This window comes from Danio rerio, chromosome 9 (genome assembly GCF_049306965.1).
Source record: "Danio rerio strain Tuebingen ecotype United States chromosome 9, GRCz12tu, whole genome shotgun sequence".
Lineage (NCBI taxonomy): Eukaryota > Metazoa > Chordata > Actinopteri > Cypriniformes > Danionidae > Danio > Danio rerio.
The window spans coordinates 3,588,988-3,615,839 of NC_133184.1; the positions used below are offsets into that span (position 1 = coordinate 3,588,988).

Genomic DNA, 26,852 nt, shown 5'->3' on the forward strand with positions numbered 1-26,852 from the left:
CTAATGCTGTGATGACTTGATATTTGTGTGCAATAATTCAAAAATGAATGTCTAATAATTTTAGAATATTATTGAAGAAAATGACAATAATAGTAACAATGAATTGCATTTCTCATTATGATGCTGCCTTGAACGTGCATAAATATCTGCTATAAAAGTCTGATACTTTATGGAAAATAAATGTATAGTTTGCATCAAACAAAAATGAAGCATTGCAATAAGAAATATTTGTTTTGTATTGCTGTTTTATATGAATGTCAATTTAATAAATAATATTTCTGCTACAAAACAAACTAAAGATTATAATAAATAATTTAATTCAATGCTGAAAGCTGCAAAGCAGTCATCAGTAAATGAATTAAAAAATAATATACACCTCAAAAAAGAATAGACAAAAGAAAGTAAGTAAAGTCTCACTTCTATCACTATTAAAAGTTTTGGTTTCAGTTGTGCTAGTGGAAAGCAGGCGAGTCAGCCGACCCAATATATGAGCAGGTTGAGCAGGATTCTTGTGACCACCGGCGCAATACCTCTGTTTGTTATGATGAGCCGCAGTTTCAGTGTAAACTTAGTAAAGGCGAGCTTCTTTGGCGATGATATGTACAATATTAGATTAGACTTTTAGCGGACATTTGCGCTGAATACGCAGTGAATGCAACGCATCGAGATTCGGGCACCTTCTACGAAAAACACGTACTCGATTGATCTCAGCTGGCAGATCTATATCCATCACGTTTCATGATCGCTCTCATCTGCGCCCTCAACTTTAGGTGGGGTTTGCAAACCTGCGTGCTTTAAGTTTTCACTCTTCAGCCGTTTGTATTTCCCGTGGTCATTAAAGCTCCTTCCCCGTCATCTGACAGCGGAATACCTTGAGTGATTGACAGCTAATATAAACCAATATAGTGGCAGGGAAGAGCGATTCAGCATGTTTTTACAAAAAATCTAAACAGGTCGCACTACAACCATTATCTGCAGTCGCACTAATGCGGCAAAATATATTATGAGGTCGCATAGATTAATTTTCGGGCGCATATGCGACCAAAATGGTCGCAATTTCGAGCCCTGCAAGGTACTGGTTTCGGTACCCAACCCTAAATATAACAAAGTGAAAAATGTAAGGGGTTATGAATGATTTACGTATATACTGTATATGATGACATGAGATACCTGTTCCTCTGTTTGGTCATTGCAAATCTTTAATTAAATGTTTATGAAAGTCAAGTAAGGCCCACAGTGGCTTCTCCTGCCATAGCAAATTCAAATGATCGATTTTGGCGCCAGTTGATCAGGAAGTGGCGATTTTGTTCTCTTTTACCCATTAGATGGAAACGCTGCTTTATTTGCTAGTCTTTGATGCGATTATGCCAGTTAATTCGCATCTGTGGATGGAAACACAGCTACTGTTTATCAGCTGATGTCTGGGTATCAGAATCTGTGTTGGACTTTGGGTGGCAGACATGGAGGTTTCAGTCCAAGCCAGCGAGCGAGAACTGCTTGTCTGATCAGAATGCAAAGATGCCCTTGGCAGCACACCCCTCTTTGTCTGCGCTGAAAAAGAGCAGGATATTTCAGCATCCATTTCCCCCAGCGAGACCGAAAATAGACTGCGATTATTGGCGCAGGCCCCCCGGATTATGCACTCTCACATTAGGGGTATTCTTAGAGTCATTTCCACTCAAGAGTCATTGAACACTGTTTTGAAGACACACAATATGTCTCCTTTTACTCTGAGCTGATATTCAGAGATTGGGTTTGCGATTGGCTCTCGGGAGACGGAGAATTTAAATGTGCTGCTCGGTGCTTGTTGCTGAGGCCAGCGCTATCGTGCATCGAGTGCAGAAATAAGAGCTGAATAAATTCATAACAAATGGTGGATGAATGTAATATCTCTCAATAGACTCCCGAAAAGAAGCACTCGGAATCGTCACGGGGCAGGAAGAGGAAAGCTGACATCCAATCAGAGAGCAGTCAGGGTAAACGCTTGCTCACTCTTTCTCTCTCTCTCCCTCCTAGTATGTTCTTCACATAAAACTTGAAATCTGTTTGTCTTTCTCTATGATTGGGTTGGCTACAGAACAAAGTACTGTTGTTAAATGGCTTATTCAGTTAACCTAATTAACCTTGTTAAGCCTTTAAATTAAGCTTAAAGCTTTTATCTATTCTGTCTTTCTATCTCTCGTGTTCTTTGTCTATCTGTCTGTCTGTCTGTCTATCTATCTATCTGTGTCTGTCTGTCTGTCTGTCTGTCTGCCTGCCTGCCTGCCTGCCTGCCTGTCTGTCTATCTGTCTATCTGTCCATCTTTCTATCATGATCTATCTATCTATCTATCTATCTATCTATCTATCTATCTATCTATCTATCTATCTATCTATCTATCTGTCTGTCTGTCTGTCTGTCTGTCTGTCTGTCTGTCTGTCTGTCTGTCTGTCTGTCTGTCTGTCTGTCTGTCTGTCTGTCTGTCTGTCTGTCTGTCTGTCTGTCTGTCTGTCTGTCTGTCTGTCTGTCTGTCTGTCTGTGTCTGTCTATCATGTTTTATCTATCTATCTATCTATCTGTCTGTCTGTCTGTCTGTCTGTCTGTCATGTTTTATCTATCCTATCTATCTATCTATCTATCTATCTATCTATCTGTCTGTCTGTCTGTCTGTCGTGTTATGTCTGTCTCTTTATCTGTCTGTCGTGTTATGTCTATCTCTATCTTTCTGTCTGGCTGTCTGTCGTGTTTATCTGTCTGTCTGTCTGTCTATCTGTCTATCTATCTGTCGTGTTATGTGTGTGTCTGTCTGTCTATCTTGTTATCTATCTGTCTGTCTGTCATCTATCCATCTATCCATCCATCTATCCATCCATCATTTATCTATCTATCTATCTATCTATCTATCTATCTATCTATCTATCTATCTATCTATCTATCTATCTATCTATCTATCTATCTATCTATCTATCTATCTATCTATCTATCTATCTATCTCTGTCATGTGTGTCTGTCTGTCATCCATCCATCTCTGTCTGTCTGTCTGTCTGTCTGTCTGTCTGTCTGTCTGTCTGTCTGTCTGTCTGTCTGTCTGTCTGTCGTGTTATATATTATTTTATGTATTATATATCTATAGTGTTATGTGTCTGTCTGTCTGTCTGTCTGTATCTAGCTAGGTTTATGAATCTCTCTCTTTCTGTCTTCTAGTATGTTCTCTACATAATTCTTAATGTTAATCATATGTCTTTTTTCCTTCTCATAGGGAAGTCTGTCATCCGGGGACCCAAAATTAGCGATTATTTTGATGTAAGTACTTGTTAGTAATTTGAGGGCAAGCAAATGACAGCATGTGATAAACCTTTGGCATCGGCTTAATTAAATGACAGCAGAACAGATATAAACACTCTGCAACTTGGGAGATAAAAACTAAATTGTAAACAGCATTTGTAAGCATGGATTTAATTTGTTGTGATTAGATTGTTTTGTGTAAGGAATTTTTAAATCAATGAGATTAATATTGATTTCTCATCTAAGAAGCATCAGACAAAGACATTTGGAGAAGGTGGAGAAAATATTATAGAGTAAATAATTTTTAATGAAAGATGATTATTTTATGATAAATATTGTAATATATGTTTTAGTGTATTATAATACATTGCATATTTAGATTGCAAACTCTTGAGCTAGACATAAGAAGATACTGTGCATCACATTTTATATAAGCACATTTATATTAATTAAAAACAAAAAATGATGTTTAATATTAATTTAAAAATGATCATTGTTTAGTTTTAGGCAGGTTTTTCTAGAACACGCTTCAGTTTTGAGTCTGCTTAACTTTTCGGTATGGACAAGCACAAACAAACCATTTCAAGTGTTGCTGAGGGTTTAAATCACTTTCAAATTTTTATTTCCTTACTAAAATCCAAAGCGATTTTTCTTCTCCACCTCATTTTTGTAACGTTGTTAAAGGATTAGTTTAACCAAGAATGGAAATTCTGTTATTAATCACTCACCCTCATGTCGTTCCAGTCCCCTGAGACCTTCGTTCATCTTCAGGACACAAATAAAGATATTTTAGATGAAATCTGAGAGCTCCCTCATCCTCCATAGACAGCAGCAGTTCAAAGATGTTCAGAATACATGGAAAGAAGCCAAAATATGATTGAAACATTCCATGTGACTTCAGTGGTTCAACTGTATTTATACGAAGCTCCAATAACACTTTTGTGTACCAAACTTATAAATATTATTTATTGGTTTATATTACTATGGGCAAAATGAAATATTGCAGTTGAAGTATGCAAGTGTTGTATTCATGGGACACTTTGTATGATTACAGTTGATCCACTTAAATCACATGGAGTTTTTGGACAATGTTTTTGGTTCTCTCATCTCTCTCGGATGTCTGAGGAGGGTTGCTATCTCTAGAGGATGAAGGAGTTCTTGTACTTTATCTAAAAAACTTCAATTTGTGTCCGAAAGATGAACATGGGGGTTGGAAAGTCAGGAAGAAGATGAGTAATTAATAACAAAATACTCATTTTTGAGTGAACTAACCCTTACTAGAGTGGTGTCTTTAAGTCCATAGGTAGGTCTCAATTAGAGTATTTCCCTCTTTCTGTAGTTTCACGGCGGTAACGGCTCCAGTCCAGTAAGAGGTCTACCGCCGGTCATCCGTTCTCCCCAGAACTCACATTCCCATTCTGCGCCAGGATCCAGCGTACGTCACGCACACATTCTTACTGATACACTGAAGTTATCGACCAAAAATGGCATTTTAGCTTTTTGGATGAAAATATGAGGCGAAAAAAAGCTTATGCTTTGCTGCGATGTTCAGCGCACTGGTTTTGCTCTCCTCAGGGTTTCCACACTTGATTTTCAAGTACTTAAAAAAACAAAGGCAGGTCCTCGAAAGTGCTTGAAATTTGAAATTAAATTTGTTCATGGTGTTATTTCAACAATTGTACTCAATTGTCAAAAAACAAAGTTTAATTAAACAATGCACATTTGATCAATATATCAGAAACCGCATTTGAATATTATCAGTATTGAATTCAACTAATTTTATGAAACCTTTTTGAAAATGACATTTTAATGTAATTTTTACATATAAGTGAAATGTTAGATACAGTAAGGGCGTTTATGACGCTACATACTCTCAAAAAGCTACTTTTACTGCTTGTTTAAACCATTAAAAAAAAGTTGAACCAATTCAATTCTTAAGTTTTTTGGGGACAACTTAATTGTTATGTTAAATCCACTTAAATGTGGAGAAAACATTAAGTTAACCAATTTGTGTTGGGACAACGTGAAGCTGTTATGTGGAACTTAATATTTTATTTCCTGAGGTGTGAAATACAAAGGTGCCTGATTTAAAATTAATGTTGCTTTATAGTTAGTTAAATCTGGTGACCATGAAAATGTTAGCTGTAGTCATCACACTGCATGAAGTGCCTTTCACACTGGATGCGAAAAGCACTACGCTATGAAAACCATTCATTTCAATGGGCCTTGCAAAGGCTGTGTTGTTGCTGCCGCAACCAATGTGCAAGATCAGCGCTTACCATGGGTCACAAGATTACACTCTGTAGATATTCCATTCATGAACCCATACTAATCAATGAACTTCACATGCTCACTAGAAAAACAAAGTTTGCTCAACTATTGGTTTGGTTTTTGGCCAAATCATCCATAATTTGTCTATTTCGGCTCAGAATTTAAATTTCAGTGCATCTCTATATTAACTATTAATACAATTTAGAAAAGATAAATTATCCCTGGTATTAGGTGGTGCCTTGCACGATGCGATCAGAAATGGGATTTTAAGGAAAATCACTTCTGGTTGGGTCGCCCAAAATGAAGGCTAATGTTCAACTCAAGTTTATTTGTTTAGTGCTTTTCACAATAATTACTGTATCAAAGCAGCGTTACAAAGAGTGCACATTATTGCATTTATAATCAAATTTGGAAAAGTTAAGGTTATTAGTTACCATAACTTCATTAGTTACTAATTACTTTTAACTAATTAACCAGTAACTATTTGCTTTTAAGAGTTAAAGTTATTAAATATAAACATAGTGATCCTGCAGATATAAAGCATATAGGTGATGTCTCTGTACATGTTTAATGCAGTGTAATGTTAGTCCAATTATTATGCATCAAAGTCAAATACATCTCGAACACGCACACTGCAAAACAACTAACCTAGTGACATAAATACACAAACATACAAGTCACAAATTGTATGTGTATGTTTCTGAACTATGTTTATTTCAGCCAAACTGCCTTCTTGTGCATTTACTGCTACACAGTTGAATCTAATATTGTGCGATTTGTGTAATTGTGCGTTTCAGACTCGACAGAGCAGCTCGTCTCCCACCAGTTTGTGTTTTGGGGACTCTATGATTTCTTCTAGACACATAGCGGTCAAAAGTGTTCAGGTGGGACAGTGTATTCCTGTTTATAATGAATGATGATTGGCTTTGGGAATGGTTTTAGAAGTTATACGGTCATTAGATCACAACAGTCAATAAATGATATTGATAAAGATAACGATAATTTATTAAAACAACAATTGATGAGACAGATGAAGTGTGGCAAGTTTCCATTTGAATTGCTTGCTCATAACAAAGAATTTTTTTTTTTTTTTGCTTTAAATTTAGTTTTATTTGAACAGAAAAGTGCAGATACAGAAATATTATTAATTGTGTTGAATTGCATATGTTTGTGTGTGTTTTTTTTCTTCCTGCAGACTGACCTGACTGTGATGAAATTGGCCACTATAGAGAGCAATAAGAACCTGGATCTTGAGAAGAAGGAGGGCAGGATAGATGATCTGCTGCGGGTAAGAAGGGGCAATAATTGTGTATTACACTATACTACTACACTACCTGACCTAGTCTTATCGTCGATTCCAGTTGTCAGAGCAACTAAGAGCAAAATAATAACTTGACTTCTAGTTGATCATTTGGGAAAGTGGCAGAAGGTAAATTTTTTTCTGATGAATCATCTGTTGATCCGCATCCCAATCATCACAAATACTGCAGAAGACCTACTGGAACCCACATGGACCCAAGATTCTCACAGAAATCAGTCACGTTTGGTGAAGGAAAAATCATGGTTTGGGGTTACATTCAGTATGGGGGCGTGCGAGAGATCTGCAACATCAACAGCCTGAGGTATCAAGACATTTGTGCTGCCCATTACATGACAAACCACAGGACGGGGCAAATTCTTCAGCTGGATAGTGCTCCTTCTCATACTTCAGCCTCCACATCAAAGCTCCTGAAAGCAAAGAAGATCAAGGTGCTCCAGGATTGGCCAGTCCAGTCACCAGACATGAACATTATTGAGCATGCCTGGGGTAAGATGAAGGGGCATTGTCGATGAATCCAAAGAATCTTGATGAGTCAGTGCAGAGATGTATGGATGCAGTCCTCCAAGATGATGCAGTCAGACACAATATTCATTCTGTCTCCACTGCAGCATGACTTTATATTCTATACTGGACATTATTTTTGTTAACTGACAAGACTCTTGTCTAAGCAAAGTCAGACCTTACTGTCCTAATGAAATCAATAAAAATCAAGGCATGATCATATTTTATTTTGGTAAAATAAGCGTAATCTAGAGGCCTTTGCCTTTCATATTAGCCACTTCTGATACCAAATGATCAACTAGAACTCAAGTTATTATTTGTTGTTCCTAAAACTTGGATAGGTGACACAAAAGTAATTAAAGAATAAAAAAAGTTGTCCTTGTATGGTGTAAAAAGAGACCTGTTGTTTTTTTAACATGCTAATAACACCTTTTTAATGCATGTGCATTGTGCATGTGTTTTCTTAAGAAAGTCTGTTTGCTATTGTAAATTAAAATAGTTTTGTTTTGGGGAAAAAAAATCACCTTTGAGTTTGAGGTAGTTTTTTTATATTTTCCCTCCAAAAAATCTGCAATGAGGTGTGCATATTTATTATTGTGACTCTATTTTATAAATATTTTTTTAAGTGTCAATGCAGTTGAAGTCAATTATTTGCCCCCTTTATATTTTTTCCCTACTTTGTTTAATGGAGAGATTTTTTTAACACATTTTTAAACTTAATAGTTTTAATAATTAATTTCTTATAACTGATTTATTTAATCTTTGCCATGTTGACAGTATATAATATTTTAATATATATTCTTTGAGATACTAGTATTCAGCTTAATGTGACGTTTAAAGGCCTAACTAGGTTAATTAAGGTGAAGGAAGGGTAATTAGGCAAGTTATTGTATAACAGTGGTTTGTTTTGTAGACATTCAAAAAAAAATATTGCTTAAGGGGACTAATAATATTGACCTTAAAATTATTATTTGTTTTTTTATTAAAACTGCTTTTATTCTAGTCGAACTAAAACAAATTAGACTTTCTCCAGAAGAAAAAAATGTTATAGGAAATACTAGTAAAAAATTCCTCGCTCTGTTAAACATCATTCGGGAAATATTTTAAAAAAAGAAAGAAATTTACAGGACGGCGAATCATTTTGACTTCAACTGTATGTGTATATTTTTTCCAAGTGTTTTAATAAATATAAACCCTCTCTGTTCTCCGCAGGCAAACTGTGATCTTAGGAGACAAATTGACGAACAACAGAAGCTTCTAGAAAAATACAAGGAACGTTTAAACAAGTGCATCACTATGAGCAAGAAGCTTCTGATTGAGAAGGTAATTGCGAGGTTTGAATGTGAGATGTAATGTGTGTTTAAAAGTGCTTTGACTCCTCTAAAGCATAAAAATACCATAATATGTTTGCAGATATTTAAGAAACATGCTAAGTGAAAATGCTTGTTTATCTGAAAAACTGCTGAAGTCAGTTATTCTGCCTTGAAAATGTGCTTTACATGCTGGAACGTCTTTTTTTTGTTTTGGTCATTTAACCCACCCAATGCCAGTTTAGCCAATTGTATTTCAGCTCTCCGGGTTGCCTTGGTGCAAAACCGCTTATTTCATTCATTTAGTCATGAAGGCTCTCACAGTAGGCATCCGTGACCGAAATGCGACCTCTGGTAGACAGTAGCAGCCTCCGAAATGAGATTCAGAGTTCCACATGAGGTGGTTATTAATTAGCAAATAATAAAAATATTATGAAAGTAAACATTAGGTGAGCAGGTTACATTATAACCCCGTGTCCTAACAACACGCTATGTGACGAGATTTGCAATAAGCAATTTAGCTGTTTGCACCAGACGAAATACAGCCATTTAGAAGCACAGAATAGTGCACTCACTGCACTCCAGTAAAATGTTAAGGTTTATAATCTAATTAGTACATATTAAACCACTTTCAACATTATTAAATGTAGATGCTGAATCACTGATATATCAGTTCTAAAGTTCAATTTCAAAGGGTTTGTTTTATTTGCAAGATCTGAGGTGGACTGTCTGCTGCTGTTTTCAGTAGTATGGCAATAAATATAATGTAAAATGGCATTCAAACTCGCATTATTAGCATTTTAACACTGAATAAAGCACACAAGCTGGACCTGAGCTGATCAGTTTATCCTGTTGTTCAGCTGTGAGAAATAGAAGTCGTTTCTAAAATATAAATTTCAGCTGTTGGTTTGATCAAAAACTACTTTTACTATGGAAAATATTCCTTCTGTCGTGTGCTGTTGCATTATTTGGAAAACATCTTAAATCAGCCTTTATGCTCGATAGTTAGGCAGACTCATGTCAATCTGGCAACCTGCGTGTGTGTGTGTGGACTTCGTGGAGCCGAGTGAAAATGTTTTGATCCAGGAGTGCAATACCTAGTTCAACCACTGGGTCTCAAACTTACATACTGCATTTTTAAGGTTGTTGTTGTAACTCTGTCATTTATCCACTTCTAAGTAAGAAATGATTCAGATGTTGACAGTGGTGTGTGTTTTTGTCCAGAGCACACAGGAGAAGCAGGCGTGTCGAGAGAAGAGCATGCAGGATCGCCTGCGCTTGGGTCACTTCACAACTGTCAGACACGGAGCCTCATTCACAGAGCAGTGGACGGACGGATACGCTTTCCAGAACCTCGTCAAGTAAGGCGCTTGATTAATGTTAATACAGCGCAAGTCCAAAGATTACTTCCATGTTTGCATATACACTGAAAGTCCTCTTCATCCTATCCACAGATTCCGGTGTAATTTGTTAGTTGTTTCAGGGGAAAAATCATTTTGAAAAGGCTCTGTGATTGTATACTCGCTATTTATCGTTCTTTAAGGGGGCAAAAGGGGTGAAAGCACCCTAAAACATCTCTTCTACTTCTATGTATAAGTGGATGCATTAAACATGATTCGTGGCACGGATAAATGAAAGGATTATACTTGCTCAGTTGACTCTATGAGCTGTTTTTCACTGCCTGTTTTGCTTTAGACAGCAGGAATGGATCATTCAGCAGCGTGAAGAGATCGAGAGACAGAGGAAGCTGTTAGCAAAAAGAAAACCGCCGTCAGCCAGCAGCTCGCAGTCGCCCAGCACAAACTCTGAGCCCAAACAACGCAAAACCAAGGCTGTGAACGGCTCCGAGAACGACCCCTTCCTTAAACCCAGCCTCCCACAGCTGTGAGTACCTGGCATTTGCTGGAAACTGCTGTAAAATCACCAGAATGTGCACCCTCTTGATATCCACACTCGAAATGGCTTTCTATGCATGACAAACATTCACACACTATTTGAAGCAGTTTTGCCAGAAACATACACTATTACTCTAAGGTTTGTGATGTTTCTGGTGATTTTAAAAGGATTATCATAAAAAAGGGTTCCTCTTGTTTTTTCGATATATGTATTTTAGTAAATATAAATGGTCGGTCTTTCTCAAAGCATTTATTTAGGGCTTTGCAATATGGCAAAAATTTCATATCATGATAAAAGTAATCTCATATCTTGATAAGGATATATACACTCACCGCCACCTTATTATGTACACCTGTCCTGCTGCTCGTTAACGCAAAATTCTAATCAGCCAATCACATGGCAGCAACTCAGTGCATTAAGGCATGTAGACATGGCCAAGATGATCTCCTGCAGTTTAAACAGAGCATCAGAATGGGGAAGAAAGGTGATTTAAGTCAGTGGTTCTCAAAGTGGGGTTCGGGGGACAATCAAGGGGGGGGTCGCCTGGTGATTTCAAAAAATCTAATTTTTTTTTAAACCATAAGAATTACCATAGGTTATCCATAACCTACTGAAGAGAAAAGAAAAATTGTCGTCTGTAGTTACTATATGCCTTATAGTTACTATATAGTTACTGTAGTAGCTTATAGTTACTAGTTCTATTGGAAAGTGACCCCTGAGGTAATTACATTATATTAAAGACACAGCAATAGCGTCAGAAGCAGCAGATTGATTTTATAACACCAGGTTAAACTTTCTGGCCCATTTACAGCACTGATATACATTGAAAAAATTAAAACAAGAATAGACTTGTGTCTATTAGTGTGTGTGTGCCATTGCATTTATAACCACTGTGTATATATAACAACCTGAGAGGAAATTGGGGGTCTGAGTCACTGGCATTGTCATTTTGGGGGTCGCTGGCTGAAAAGTTTGGGAACCCCTGATTTAAGTGACTTTAAACATGGCATGATCTTGAGTATTTCAGAAACTGCTGATCTACTGGGATTTTCATGCACAACCATCTTTAGGGTTTACAGAGAATGGTCCGAAAAAGAGAAAATATGCAGTGAGCAGCAGTTCTGCGGGCGCAAATGCCTTGTTGATGTGAGAGGAGAATGGCCAGACTGGTTCCAGCTGATAGAAAGACAACAGTAACTCAAATAAGCACTCATTACAACCGAGGTCTGCAGAAGAGCATCTCTGAACACACAACACATCCAAACTTGAGGCAGATGGGCTACAGCAGCAGAAGACCACACCGGGTGCCGCTCCTGTCAGCTAACCACAGGAAACTGAGGCTACAATTCACACAGGCTCACCAAAACTGGACAATAGAAGATTGGAGAAACGTTTCCTGCCCTGATGAGTCTCCATTTCTGCTGCAACATTCGGAGGGTCGGGTCAGAATTTGGCATCAACAACATTGAAGCATGGATCCAACAACATGTTTACATGTTTAGCATGTGCAGCCGACAAATCTACAGCAACAGTGTAATGCTATCATGACAATATGGAGCAAAATCTCTGAGGAATATTTCCAGTAGCTTGTTGAATCTATGCCACGAATGACTAAGGCAGTTCTGAAGGCAAAAGGGGGTCCAATCCAGTAATAGTAAGGTGTGCCTAATAAAGTGGCTGGTGAGTTCATATCACAATATAGTACCATTTCTGTAAATTCAATCAGTTATTAGTGTATATATACTAGAAAAGGAAAATATATCATTTTCTTTCTCTCAGAAATGTACTCCTCTATCTTTATATGTTTGTTTTTTAAAATGGGTTAATGTGAATTATTATAAGCCAAAAGTTGTATGGCATTTTTTACCTCGACGGGTAAAAATCAATTCTGACTCCCACATGTGAGTCTATAAGTGAGCGGTGTGTGGAGAAGTTGCATCAGCTCTTTCAGAATAGTGCGATTGTTTGAATCTCTGCCTGTCAGAACATCCTAACCTGCTGCATGAATGAAGGGACGGCTTTTTATATTCCTGCTCTTCTGATCTTCCTGCAGACTAACATTAGCCGAGTACCACGAGCAGGAGGAGATCTTCAAACTCCGACTCGGACATCTCAAAAAGGTTTGCGCTTCTGTTTGATCCACATGCATTTCTGTACATACAAAAAAGAAAGAAAAAGATAACATCCTGGTTTCTCATCTGTAAAATAAAGACACTGTACAGCTGTATGTACAGTTGAAGTCAGAATTATTAGCCCTTAGTATATTTTTACCCCAATATGTTTAATGGAATGATCTTTTAAACATATTTCTAAACATAATAGTTTTAATAACTGATTTCTTTTTTCTTTGCCATCATGACAGCACATAATATTTGACTAGTGTTCAGCTTAAAGTGACATTTAAAGCCTTAACTAGGTTAATTAGGATAGGGTAATTAGGCAAGTCATTGTATAACGATGGTTTGTTCTGTAGACAATTGAAAAGAAATATTGCTTAAGGGGGCTAATAATATTGACCTTAAAATGGTTTTAAAAATATTAAAATCTGCTTTTATTCTAGCCGAAATAAAACACATCAGACTTCCTACAGAATAAAAAACATTATAGGAAATACTGTGGAAAACTCCTTGCTCCGTTAAACATCATTTGGGAAATATTTAAAACAGAAAAAAAGTATCACAGGAAGGTGAATAATTCTGACATCAACTGTATATATGTTTCTCCAAGCATTTTAGTAGAGTTTTTAACTCTTGTGTTTTTTATCTGCATTACATGCCTACAAAACTATGTACATTTATAATACAGATGCTTATTCAATCATTGCTAAGGTGTATCAATTGAAATAATTATCGACAATTAATCAATCAATAAATAATTGTTTACATTAATACATTGGTTTACAATAAATACAATTGAAAGATTGTCTTATATGTTTTAGATCCATGAACATTATTACTATTTAAATTCTTTCCTCTAAATATTTAAAAATTTAATTTGTTCCTGTGATATCAAAACTGCATTTTCAGCATCTATACTCGTGTTTAGGGTCACATGATCCTTCAGAAATATAGAGTATATATTTCAATATTTAATTTCTATTAGTAAAAATCATTAAAACATGATGAATATTTTGAGTTTCCTACTGTAAATATTTCAATGTTTAATGTTTAATTGGTAAACATAATTAAAATTATGACTTGAAAGATTCCTACTGTATATATATTTCAATATATCATTTTGATTAGTAAAATCATTAAAATATGATGAATATTTTGAGTTTCCTACTTTATTTATTTCCATATTTAATTTTTTAATTGGTAAAAATAATTAAAATAATGGTAATTTTAAAGATACCTACTAATATATGTATATATATATATATATATATATATATATATATATATATATATATATATATATATATATTTTTTTTTTTTTTTTTTTTTTTCCCAATATTTACTATCTGATTAGTAAATATCTTTAAAATATGATATTTTGGAGGTTTCCTACTGTATTTCAAAATTTAATTTGATTAGTCAATATTTTTAAATTATGATTTTTGGAAGATTCCTACTGTATATATTTCAATATTTTATTGGTCAGAAAACCATTAAATAAAATAAGATGCATATTTTGACTTTCCTACTGTATATATTTCATTTTTGATTAGTAAAAATACTTTAAATATATTTTGACCCCTTTACAATATGTATTTCAATATTTCATTGATTAGAAAAATCAATAAATTATAGATATTTTGGAAGTTTACTATTGTATATATTTCAATATTTAATTTTTAATTTGTAATATTCATTGCTAAGCACTTCAACAGCTTTAAAAGGTGGTTTGATAAATATTTAATTTTATTTCTTGTGACTTTAGATTTTAAATATTTAAATAATTGCGTCCCAGCCTAATATTCTCTTACCCTAATAACCACACACAGATGGAACGCTTAATTATTTTACATTTCATATGATGTAAAAATAGTCATTTCAAAAGATTTACCTTTGATTGGTTTTGTGGTTCAGTGTCTCCAAATACATGTTTTCTGCTCAAGAAAGATTTGACAACTATATAAGTACAGTCAAACGAATACAATTTCTGTATGTTTGAAGGAGGAGGCAGAGATTCAGGCCGAGCTGGAGAGGTTGGAGAGGGTGCGAAATCTCCACATCCGGGAGTTGAAAAGAATAAACAATGAAGACAGCTCACAGTATGTACTCAGACTCTGACCACATCTGCCTCTGATCTTTATTTATCTCTTCTTTTATCATGCATCACATGTACTGGACATTGAGTACTTTTACATGGACCACCTCAATGTCATTATAATGGGGTTTTGGCAATATGATGATTCAACTTTACCTCATGTAAATGCAATAATTTGATATAAATAATGCGAGTAAGCTCATAATTGTATTAACATAGGTGTCTTATGCTGATTTAAATGGAATTATTGATTTTGGCAATATAGTGATTTAAAATTGACCTAATGTAAACACAATTTACTATAAATAATGCGAGTAAGCTTATAATCATATTGACATAAGTGCCGTTCGTTGATTTTAATCTAAATATTCATTTTGGCAATATAGCAATTTAAACTACCTCATGAAAACGCAACAGTTTGATATAAATAGTGCGAGTAAGCGCATTATCGCACTAAGCAAAACTATTGTAACAGGTGTCTTATGCTGATTTTAATTGAAATAATCAATTTGGCAATAAAGCGATTAAATTACCTCATGTAAACACAATAATTTGGTTCAAATAATGCGATTTAAGCTTATAATCGAAATAACATAGGTGGTGTTTATTGATTTTAAGCTAAGTATTCATTTCGGGATAATAGTTTAACTTATGTAAATGCAATAATTTGATATAAATAATACGATTAAGCTCATAATTGGATTAACAACGGTGTCTTATGCAGATATATATTGAAGTATTTATTTGGCGATATAGCGATTAAACTTTACCTCATGTAAACACAATAATTTGATATAAATAATGCGAGTAAGCTTATAATCGTATTAACATAGATGTTGTTCGTTGATTTTAATCTAAAAATTCATTTTGGAAATATAGCAATTTAAACTACCTTATAAAAACGCAATAGTTTGATATATAAATGCTAGTAAGCTCACAATCGCAGTAAGGACAACTATAGTAACATAGGTGTCTTATGCTGATTTTTCTCAAAGGATACATTTTGGCAATATGTTGATTAAACTTTAACGCATGTAAACGCAATAATTTGATATAAATAATGCGATTTAAGCTTATAATCTTATTATCATAGGTGTTGTTCGTTAATTTTAAGCTCAAACGTAACTTATGTAAACGCAATAATTTGATAATAATGCAATTTAAGCTTATAATCGTATTAACGTAAGCGTTGTTTGTTGATTTTTTTTTATTTTTTATTTTTTAAGCCAAGTATTCATTTTGGGATTATAGCGATTAAACGTAACGTATGTAAAGGTAATAATGTTATATAAACATTGTGATTAAACTCATAATCGTATTAACAGGTGTCGTTCGCTGATTTTTTTTATGGCATGCATTGTTCACCACAAAACTAGTAATGTGAGCTAACAAAATCATATGGTTAGTTTTGATTTCATGTGCACTTTAAAGGGCCCGTATTATACACATTTATATTCTTTTCTGTGATGTTGTCTGCTTGTGTGTTTGTTTCGTTCACCTAAAACATAATTTAGTTTTACATTACTTTCCACCCACCTTTCTTTTTTCCTCTTTCTCCTTTGTTTTGTTGTTCTAAAATGTCAGATTCAAGGACCATCCCACCCTGAATGAACGCTATCTGCTGTTACATCTGCTGGGCAGGGGTGGATTCAGTGAAGTCTACAAGGTAACTTATTGAACGGATATAGCCTGATATGTACAGAACAATGTGAAAGAAATGGATCGTTTAAAGCCTTCTTCTGCTCTGCAGGCGTTTGACTTAATTGAGCAACGGTACGCTGCTGTGAAGATTCATCAACTCAACAAAAACTGGAGAGAGGAGAAGAAGGAAAATTACCACAAGTATGATCCCCTTCTTTATGTATGCATGTATGTATGTGTATGTGTATATGTGTGTGTGTATATATATATATATATATATATATATATATATATATATATGTGTGTGTGTGTGTGTGTGGGTGTGTGTGTGTGTGTGTGTGTGTGTGTATATATATATATGTATATATATATGTATATATATATATATATATATATATATATATATATATTTATATATATATATATATATATATATATATATATATATATATACATACATATACATACATACATACATACATACATACATACATACATACATACATATATATATATATATATATATATATATATATATATATATATATGGAGGGACTATGTCTCTCGGAGCTGGAAGAAGTGTTTGGGGAGAGAAAAGTCTGGTATTTCCTCGCGGAAAAGTGGTAGAAAATGAAGGAATGGAGGCTACTGTGCTCTTAGGAACCATAAATGCAGCAGAATTTTTTTTTAACCTTGGTCAGATCTGTGCCTTGCCACAATTTTGTCTCTGAGCTCTTTAGGCAGTTCCTTTAACCTCATGATTTTCTTTTGTTCTGACATGCATTGTGAGCTGTAAGGTCTTATATAGACAGGTGTGTGGCTTTCCTAATTAAGTCCAATCAGTATAATCAAACACAGCTAGACTCAAATGAAGGTGTAGAACCATCTCAATGATAATCAGAAGAAATAGACAGTTAAGACCATCTGATTTTCAGTTTTTCTGTTTTAATAAATCTGCAAAAATGTCAACAATTCGGTGTTTTTCTGTCAATATGGGATGCTGTGTGTTCATTAATGAGGTAAAAAATGAACTGAAGTGATTTTAGCAAATGGCTGGGAAAGAGTGAAAAATTTAGGGGGGTAAATATGTATTTTTATTTTACTGTATTGCACCCCTATTTCATGTAAATGAAGCTATCAAAATCTTGGAGAGTTTCCTAAGTTATTGTTTTAGACTGTTTATATTTTGGAGCCAAAAAAGTTAAGAAGTTCTAGTAAGCTCTTTTTATTTTCAAGCCAGTTCTCTTCTGTAAAGTGAGATTGATACATGCAGGACTGCAGGCTCATATTGTGCTGTCGGGACATTGTTATGTAGGGGTGTATTTCCATGCTATTGGTATTCTGTACAGTAGTGTAAATGTCTGAAAATCTGCTCCGTCTGTCTCTCCGTCCGACTGGGTCTCACCTCTGTTGCCCATGGTAACCTGTGCCTCTGTTCTCTGCAGACATGCCTGTCGGGAATACCGAATACATAAACAGCTGGATCATCCCAGAATAGTTAAACTGTACGACTACTTTTCACTGGACACAGACACGTGAGTTCCAGCCTTATCTTTATAGATAAGTTAATCTGCATTATTGTATCTAGCGATTTTTATTGTAAATTTTCTTGACTGTTCATTTATTTGTATTTATTTATTCTTGCATCATTTTTTACTGAGTTATGAAGTTGTTATTATTACATGGCTGTCTGGAATAATTCTGATTGGTTAATCGCAACACTCCAAGATAAGTTATTCTGAGATAACAACCGCTAAATAACACAGGCTCATCCGAGAACTCTGATTCACCATCAGTGAATATGTTCAAATCCATATGCTTACATCCACATTCATGTATCTGCTTGTCTTTCGCTAGGGTTGTTTCGATTCCAATACTAATATCGGAAATACTCGTCGATACAGCAACAATTCTGGCATTAGTATCAGCGAGTATTTAAAACCATAAACTGATATAATACCATCTTTTTAAATGAGACATATGCCCACTAGCTTTGCTTAACACTGAAAATGCAGTTAGTTCTTTTCTCGAAGATGAAGAGGGTTACGTGCCGTTTTATTTTAAAAATGTTTCTGAATTAAAAAAAAATAAAAAATTATATATATATATATATATATATATATATATATATATATATATATATATATATAATATTTTTCATGTTCACTTTCTATTTGTCTTCATTTTTTGCACTGATTTTTATGCAGTTATACTGTAGTTCTTGAATAGATTTACAGTGTTTGATTTGTGGCTGAACTTGTTTCCGTAGAGCAGGGGTGGCCAACCCTGTTCCTGGAGAGCCACCTTCCTGCAGATTTCAGTTGCAACCCATATCAAACACACCTGGACCAATTAATTAGAACCTGAACACCACGTGATAATTACAGGCAGGTGTGTTTGATATGGGTTGCAACTAAAATCTGCAGGAAGGTGGCTCTCCAGGAACAGGGTTGGCCACCCCTGCCTTAGAGTAAATAATATTACTGTTAAATGTCTTATAATAAAAATACTGTAGCTTACTGTACCTTTTTGTTCACGTTTTGTTAATGGATATAAGTCAAAGCACACCATAAATTAACTCTGTTAATTTATATAGGGCTAGTTTCTACAGATACACACTCGGGTATCATTTCAGTACTCTGTATCAGGTATCAGAATTGGTATCGGGATGGAAAAAAAGGTTATCGGAACATCTCTGTCTGTTGCACTGTGGTTTTTGACAGTTTGGTGCCGTCTTGTGAATCAATAAAACATAGATAAGTATTTGCTTTATTCAGCTAGATTTGTTGCTGTCAACTTTGCGTTTTTGTTAATTTGGCGCCATCTTGTGAACGAATAATGCACAGGTTGGTTTACACTCAGTCAGCTGTTTTCGTTTCTGCCTTCTTTGCTGTTAATTAAAGATTTGGTAAACTTTTATGGCTCATTACAATGTTTTGTGGCTAGTAGACATGTAATAAGCAGGATAAAGTACATCCAGGACTGTTGTTTTCACAGAATAAAGCCTTTTAGTCTTATAGAAGAGTGCACTGTTTTGCGTCGGGCTGCCTGCTAGGCTTTATGTTGGGCATAAATTACAAACAGAATGTTGTTATCGCAGAATAAAGCCTGACAAGCTTTTGGGCTCCACCACAGATGTATTTTATATTACCATATTATATATACATTTAGATGATTAAATATTTAATTAAACGCAAAGCTGACAGAAACGATATCAGCTGATGGAGTATACACTAACCTGCGCATTGTTCAGTGTCTAGATGGTGCCAAACTGTCAAAAATGGAAAGCTGACATATTACCTACATATTGATCATTCACTAGACTGCACCAAACTGTTAAAAACCACGATGTGACAGACAAGCAAATACATGTGAATGTACAGTAAGCAAATGGATGTGAAAGTATTCACTGACGATCAAGGTGATTAGAAGTTTCTGTATGAGCCTGTGTTATTTAGCGGTTGTTATTTTGGAATAACATACATTATAATGTCACGACTGACCAAATAGGAGTCAAGTTTTTCGCACAGCCATGTAATAATCTGTGGTAACAACCTCCTGGATTCACTTTATGACTATCATGTTTTACTTTTCTATATTGGTCTTGCCAAGAAATAGTCATAAGTTGCTGATGTGGCAATAAATAAACAAACAAACACTCGAGTAACATGAGGTGTTTTGTTTTCCTGCAGCTTTTGTACCGTTTTGGAATACTGTGAAGGAAACGATCTGGATTTCTACTTGAAACAGCACAAGCTGATGACTGAGAAAGAAGCTCGCTCTATCGTCATGCAGATTGTGAACGCTTTACGATACCTGAATGAGATCAAGCCACCCATAATACACTATGACCTCAAACCTGGTGAACACTCACTCTTTTTTTTCTCTCCTTTTTCAAAGCTCTGTCAGACAATTCAATGTTGAGATTTAAGTTAAAATCTGTTACTTTTATTTTGTTTTTAGTAACCATACATTTTTTGGGGGGATTTTTTTTTTGATGAATAGAAAGTTGCATAAACCAGCATTTGTTTGAAACTAATTATTTCTAGCAATGTTAATGTCTGTACTGTCACTCTTAATTCATTAATTACATTCGTGATGAATAGAAGTGTTAAAGGTGTAATAGGAGATCTTAGAAAATGCTAACATAAGCCTGATAGCTCTGAAAACCTACATCCCTCTCTGCAAATCACAATCCAAATGCATTCCTCATCAATGCACACTAGACAACAGTACTGCCATATATCAAATGATATTGACCAGAGAAAAAACTTTACAGTGCAGTTAGTTATTACAATATCAAGCTTAAAAACGAAGGCAGTTTGTTGATGTTTGTCTGTCATTCCCTGTTTGAGCTGCATCCTTAAACATGCTAGTGACTTTATATTTTCTGTGCAAACAGAAGTGTACAATTACATATTTTGACAAATCAACATTTTTATAGGGTGAAGTTTTCTTGGTTCCACGGGACATTAAGACACATTAATACATTTGGACAACTTAATTTAAGTGTTCTGTAGGTGATTATCGCCAGATAAAAACAGTTTTTGTTATGCTGGCTAGAAGTCTCTTTGCATTCTGATAGCAGTCATTAATTTAAGCGGTCCAAATGTATTTATATAATCCGTGGAAGATGTAGAACAGACATTTGGATCCACTCAAAATGTTCGGTCTGAACATTTAATAGCCTGTCAACAATCTCTTGTCTTGTGAGGACAATTTGGTCCCACTTTTTATTAAGTGGCCTTAACTAATGTACTTACATTTGAAGTTAATAATTCGTTATAATGCACTTATTGTGTAATTACATACTTTATCATTGTACTTATGTTGGATTAAATACCTGCATGTCTTTACACCTATAATTAATTTCTGTAATTACATTTATAATTACAATGTTGACCATCACGTTTAACTTAACCCACCCTTTTACCTGCCTGTATCACAAAACCTGCCCCTAACCTTACCCGTATCCCACCTCAAGAGCAGCAGAAATGTTCTGCAATACATTATAAACACCGTAAGTACATTGTATTCTTATTTTGATGTAAGTACATAGTAGTTAAGGGCACTTAATAAAAAGTGGGACAAGAGTCCCCATTTATAATATTATCATTTTCATATCTGTGATATCAGATCATATAGGTTGTCGTTTTCCTCTCTTGTCTCCCAGCATGAGCGTTTCAGCTGTAGGGTTGCTTAACATCACCTACTGGAGAGGCGGGATAGACATAAAAAAGGCCACATCTGATTGGTCAGATTATAAATTTAGCACGCAAATTTATGGCATGTAATTTAACGCACTTCTCTGAGATGTTGACATGATCGCGATAACCATCATGAGGGATTTACATTCAGACTGTGTAATGATTAAAATGATACATGGCTTTACTAATTCACGTCTAGGTGGATTATGTCAAGGCAATATTCCCTTTTCAAGTCGATCAGCTCTCTCAACATGTATGAAGGACGTAAACCTGCCATGTGAAAAATTGCAGCGATCTTAGGTTAGTTTGAGCACGAAAAGAGGTGAGGGCTGCAGTAGTATAAAGTGAAAATACCTGCCCCCGTTACACCTGTACCGAACCTTGTTGAATCCATGGTTGAAACCTACTCATGCAGCATGGACCAAAGTGCATCAAACTATTAGTAATTAAAAGGGGAAAACACACATCTGATGCTTGTATTTGCACCAGCTTCACGTTCACAACTTCACCCATTGTGTTAAATTAGGCTTTCCAGTCTCCGGGTTCAGTCCATTACTTCCACTTTATCTGTTCAGCTGAGGGAATGGAACCAACCCTGCAAAGTCAGACACATTGACGTTCCTAGACGGCGGCGCCCTAGGTCTAAAAACTAGTAAAACATGCCCTTTTCCTCAAAATGGTTACATTTAATAGAGTTTGTTTAATTTTTTTTATTAAAGTGGAAACCAATGCGCAAAACAATGTAAACTTGACTGAGTGCTTCACATCCACTTTAAATCCTTCATACATAGAAAGCCCTTGAGTTTGAAGTTGTGTGGGATCCTTAGTTCCTGGGTTCATGTGGTGTGGCCTTTTACCGCAATTTTGCAGGGAGTGTGTGACGTACGCTTTCAATGCTATCGGGCCAAAGTTAACATTTTCCAAGATGTCCTACTAAAAACTTTAATTCTATTGTCCTCAAACTCTCCAGTGGTTTTATATTATTTTCCCCACTCATATAGTTAGTTTGAAAATGATTTCACAGATTGTCCAATGAGGTGTGCATTTTTTTTTCTCGCACTTTAATTACCAATCCATTAACTATCCATTGACTTTTTGCTTAAACTGCTAATTACCTGTATATTAATAGTTAATAAGGTAGTAGTTGGGTTTAGGTATTGGGTAGGATTATGAATGTACAATAAGATCATACTTGCTAAATGATAATAAACAGTTAATATCTTAATAATAAGCATGTAATAAGCCTAATAAGAGTGAATTGTTACACTAAAGTGTGCTGAATGTGGTTCGTCTACAGGCAATATTTTACTGGTTGATGGAACGGCATGCGGAGAGATCAAGATCACCGATTTTGGACTGTCTAAAATCATGGACGACGACAACTATGGAGTGGATGGGATGGACCTGACGTCTCAGGGAGCTGGCACTTACTGGTAAACACTCGCAGATGTCCTCAAATTTTAACCGTCGACCCTGAAATCCTGTCGCTCAGCTGTGTGTTGTTGTGTCTGTAAGGTATCTGCCCCCCGAGTGTTTTGTGGTGGGCAAAGAGCCACCGAAGATCTCCAATAAGGTGGACGTCTGGTCTGTCGGTGTCATATTTTTCCAGTGCCTCTACGGAAGAAAGGTGAGGGGACGTTCTGTGGTTACGCTTCCACTTTTTGGTATCCTTTTGTAGTGCTAGGTACCCTTTAAAAAGGATACCCAAAAGGTGGAAGGGTATGATTTGCTTTAGCATACCCAGGGTATCTGCGGGGTCTTAAAGTCTTAAAATGTCTTAAATCTCAAAAGCAAAATTTTAGGCCTTAAAAAGTCTTAAATCTATTGAAATGTTGTGTTGCAGGTCTTAAATCGTTGTTTAACAGGTCTTAAGTTTTCCTTTTTTCATGTATAGCTGCCTGATCTGTCCATTAACACCTATTCGATCACCAACAATCCATCTCAATAAAACTTTAATCGTCGTACTTAAAGATAGCATTTAATTACTTTCCTTACAGTAACAATTGCTTAAAAGTTTTTCATTTATTTACTGCTAAGGATACTAACTTGACCTATATTTATTTATTTTGAAATTATTATTATTATTGTCGACTGAAGTAATTGACAGCTATGTTTTGTTCTATTCTTGGTGTGGGTTATACGGTTTGTCAATGAATATACTTGAAAATTACTAAACTATATTTAAACTAAATTATAATTATTATTGTATTATTAAATGTATTAAATTTATTCATTTTTGATGGGTCAAGTGAACATAATTTCTGACTGGGATATTCGAAAAAAATCCTTAGCATTTAGCCCTGTACAAGTCTAAAATTTCTTACATAATGGTCTTAAATATGTCTTTAAGTCTTAAATTTAACCTGGTGAAACCTGCCGAAACCCTGATACCGAATCATACTAATCAGTGGAAACAGGCCATTGGTGAAACCTGCAGATACTTTCATTTTGTGCATTTTTTTTTATTTTAGCTGATGGTCATTTTAACCATGCAGTTTTTTTTTTTTCCAGCCATTTGGCCACAACCAGTCCCAGCAAGACATCCTTCAGGAGAACACCATCCTGAAAGCCACGGAGGTTCAGTTTCCCTCCAAACCTGTCGCCAGCAACGAGGCCAAGGTCAGATTTTCTTTTAAGAATAATCAGTGCATGTAAAGCGCTCTATCAAACTGTATGAAGAGACTCAACAAACGGTAATAAATAATAAACGTTTACAAAGTGCTGTAATACTTTCGAAAATCAAGATCGCAATATATAACCATGCCAAATATCAGATGGCTAGAAAGTGATACTTTGTTTTTTTGTTTTTTTAAGAAATTGTTAAATGTTGGTGTCCGAGATGCAGCAAGTCCAGAGACTGTTGTGTCACTTTAATGTGTGATATGACTAAAATGTGGCCATAAATGCAGTCTGACACAACGACATTGAAACAAATCATAAAATTAAAGCTTATTATTTTAGTCTCTTGTCAAGACACAATCTAAAACAGACCTAAAACGGTAGGGATTAAGCCAAAGGAAGGCTGTATACCTCTTATTGTTATCCACGATCTTAGTTTCTCTCATATTTCACTCCCTGGAGCATCTGACATGTACCTCACCCTGGACATGCGTTAGGGCCTACCGTAATACACCCAAAACACAGATGACCGTAAAACACTTCAATGGCAGGGAAGCATTTTCTCTTGTTATCTGCAGGAAAAGAGTTAAATGAAAACATTTATCGAATTGACGCACATCATAATACCAGCCATACATGTAAAGCACAAATAATGCCTCCAATTCAGTAACGTCATGCGGCCGTCATCCTTGAACCAACCTCCATTATAGGGTATATGCCGAGCTAGTGCTGTTCCCATGCTGATAAACTTCCGGTGACCTGTTATTGTTAGTTTTTTTCATTTTAAACGATTCCTTTTACAGCATTGATGTTGTAATGTAGTCAAAATACAATTAGTTAAATAGACTCTGGCATTCATTTATTTGCTCAAGCTTAAATGAGACAAAAAGCCGTCTACTCGCACACACCCGTCAGAATCGACAGGCTAGCGCAGAAGCTCCATTGAATGTACTCAAGTAAAATAAATGCTCATATTATAAAGACATGGCGGGGGAAATGTAATTTAATGCAGTGCTTCTTGTACACTCTGAGACCCACCCTATATCAGATATCACTCAGCCAGTGGAAATCGATGATTCGAAGAAAACAGACCTTAAACACGCCGTTTTTGCAATGGCAAACAGTCCACCGGCAGCTCTTAACCCAGGTTACTGGCAAATTAAAAGTCCTATTAGCATGCCTTGGCATATACCCCATTGTAAGCTTCTTGCTGTTTTTTTCTGTTCCACTGCTGCATTTGTTAGATGTTTCCCGCTTTATATTTAAGTCTGAAGTGCATCAAATGCAGGAAACGCCCAAATTCGCTCCACAGGATGCCTAATCCAATCTTTGCATTGACTTCATGTAAATCACTCGCCCTTCATCTGCGTCCGCTCACTGCACAGGCTGCAAAACACTTCCGCCTCCCTTCCATGTAATGTAATGATTGTGAGGACGCAGGTGAAACGTCATTTTTTGAGAGACACTCAAATACATCACGTGCGCTGCTGCGTATGCGACGTCTATAAGTCACGTAAAGCCATAAATTGCAAACTGAAAAGATCTAATTTGATTATATGCTTTAAATTGTATGTTTTATGAGATTACTTACATTTTTCATGATTATTTTGTGTATAACCAGTTAAGCTCTACTGCTATTTTGGGATTTCCGCCTGGATTTTGCCTACCCAAATTTAAAAGCTTCTCAAATCCACATGCAGAGGTGTAAATGCAAAAATTTGGTATCATTTCAAAGAAAACCCTTTTGAATTTTCATTAAACACTATTGAAAGTGTTTAAAATAGCTGTATAGGTTATCTGTCTCACAATAAACACCTAAAAAAAAAGTTTTTTTTTATAAACTCAAATTTGAAAGTGTACCATTTAGGTTCTGAGTGGTCTAGCGTGCTGTAAATAATTTTGGTGGTTCCTGCACATGTCTGTAATCATAGGAAAAAAGAAAAATGTCTCCACCATAATCTATGCAAAAGTCATTGCACTCCAACTGATGAGAGGTGCTGTACAGGCCACAGAGGCCGATCATTGTTTTCATATTTCACTATTCTTTTGCTTGATCAAACATAATTCACTATGTTTGGAGCACGTCAGACATATAAAAGGATTACTTATGCACATCAGCTCAAAAACAGAGGAGAAATGGCCCTGAAGCGCACAGAATAAGGTAAGAGATGACAGCTGTCTGTGCTATCTGGGGCTGCTTATTGATCATAAATGTATTGTTTTCACTTCTGCACCATGGAAACACCATGATTCACTTGGCAACTGTTTGATATGTGAATATAATTAAGTAAAAAGAACGCTAGAACCGTATGAGCACCGGCAAGAGCTTTCAATTGAGCTATAACTCGTACATGTGTCATATATAATTCAAATGAAAAAATATGAAAAGGAAACGATGTTCAATACCCAGCTCGGGTCTCCAAAATACTGTGTATTTAAGTGTAAATAACTTTTGTACAGTAGAATAAAAACCAAAGTGATGCATATGTGCATAAAATATAGATTCTACACTTTCAAACGAAACCACTTATGGGGGTCCGGTGCAATGCTAGCCCTTTAAATCTTAAAGTGAAAGTCAATGACTTCACGGTACCGTGTCGGCGGAGTTT

General features: G+C 35.5%; 1 protein-coding gene across 15 annotated transcripts in view; it reads left to right on the plus strand.

Annotated features, from left to right (window-relative positions):
- tlk1a (tousled-like kinase 1a) overlaps nucleotides 1-26,852 on the plus strand; it is a 59,967-nt gene that overhangs the window by 31,940 nt on the left and 1,175 nt on the right. For all 15 annotated transcript variants that reach the window (XM_073911956.1, XM_073911959.1, XM_073911963.1 and 12 more), the window contains 17 exon segments: nucleotides 1,901-1,976; nucleotides 3,240-3,283; nucleotides 4,605-4,700; nucleotides 6,334-6,420; nucleotides 6,732-6,824; nucleotides 8,571-8,681; nucleotides 9,893-10,029; nucleotides 10,364-10,552; nucleotides 12,618-12,684; nucleotides 14,683-14,780; nucleotides 16,361-16,442; nucleotides 16,527-16,618; nucleotides 17,863-17,952; nucleotides 20,110-20,279; nucleotides 22,922-23,057; nucleotides 23,140-23,251; nucleotides 24,136-24,243. In XM_073911956.1, coding sequence (XP_073768057.1) covers nucleotides 1,901-1,976; nucleotides 3,240-3,283; nucleotides 4,605-4,700; nucleotides 6,334-6,420; nucleotides 6,732-6,824; nucleotides 8,571-8,681; nucleotides 9,893-10,029; nucleotides 10,364-10,552; nucleotides 12,618-12,684; nucleotides 14,683-14,780; nucleotides 16,361-16,442; nucleotides 16,527-16,618; nucleotides 17,863-17,952; nucleotides 20,110-20,279; nucleotides 22,922-23,057; nucleotides 23,140-23,251; nucleotides 24,136-24,243 — 1,788 coding nt within the window.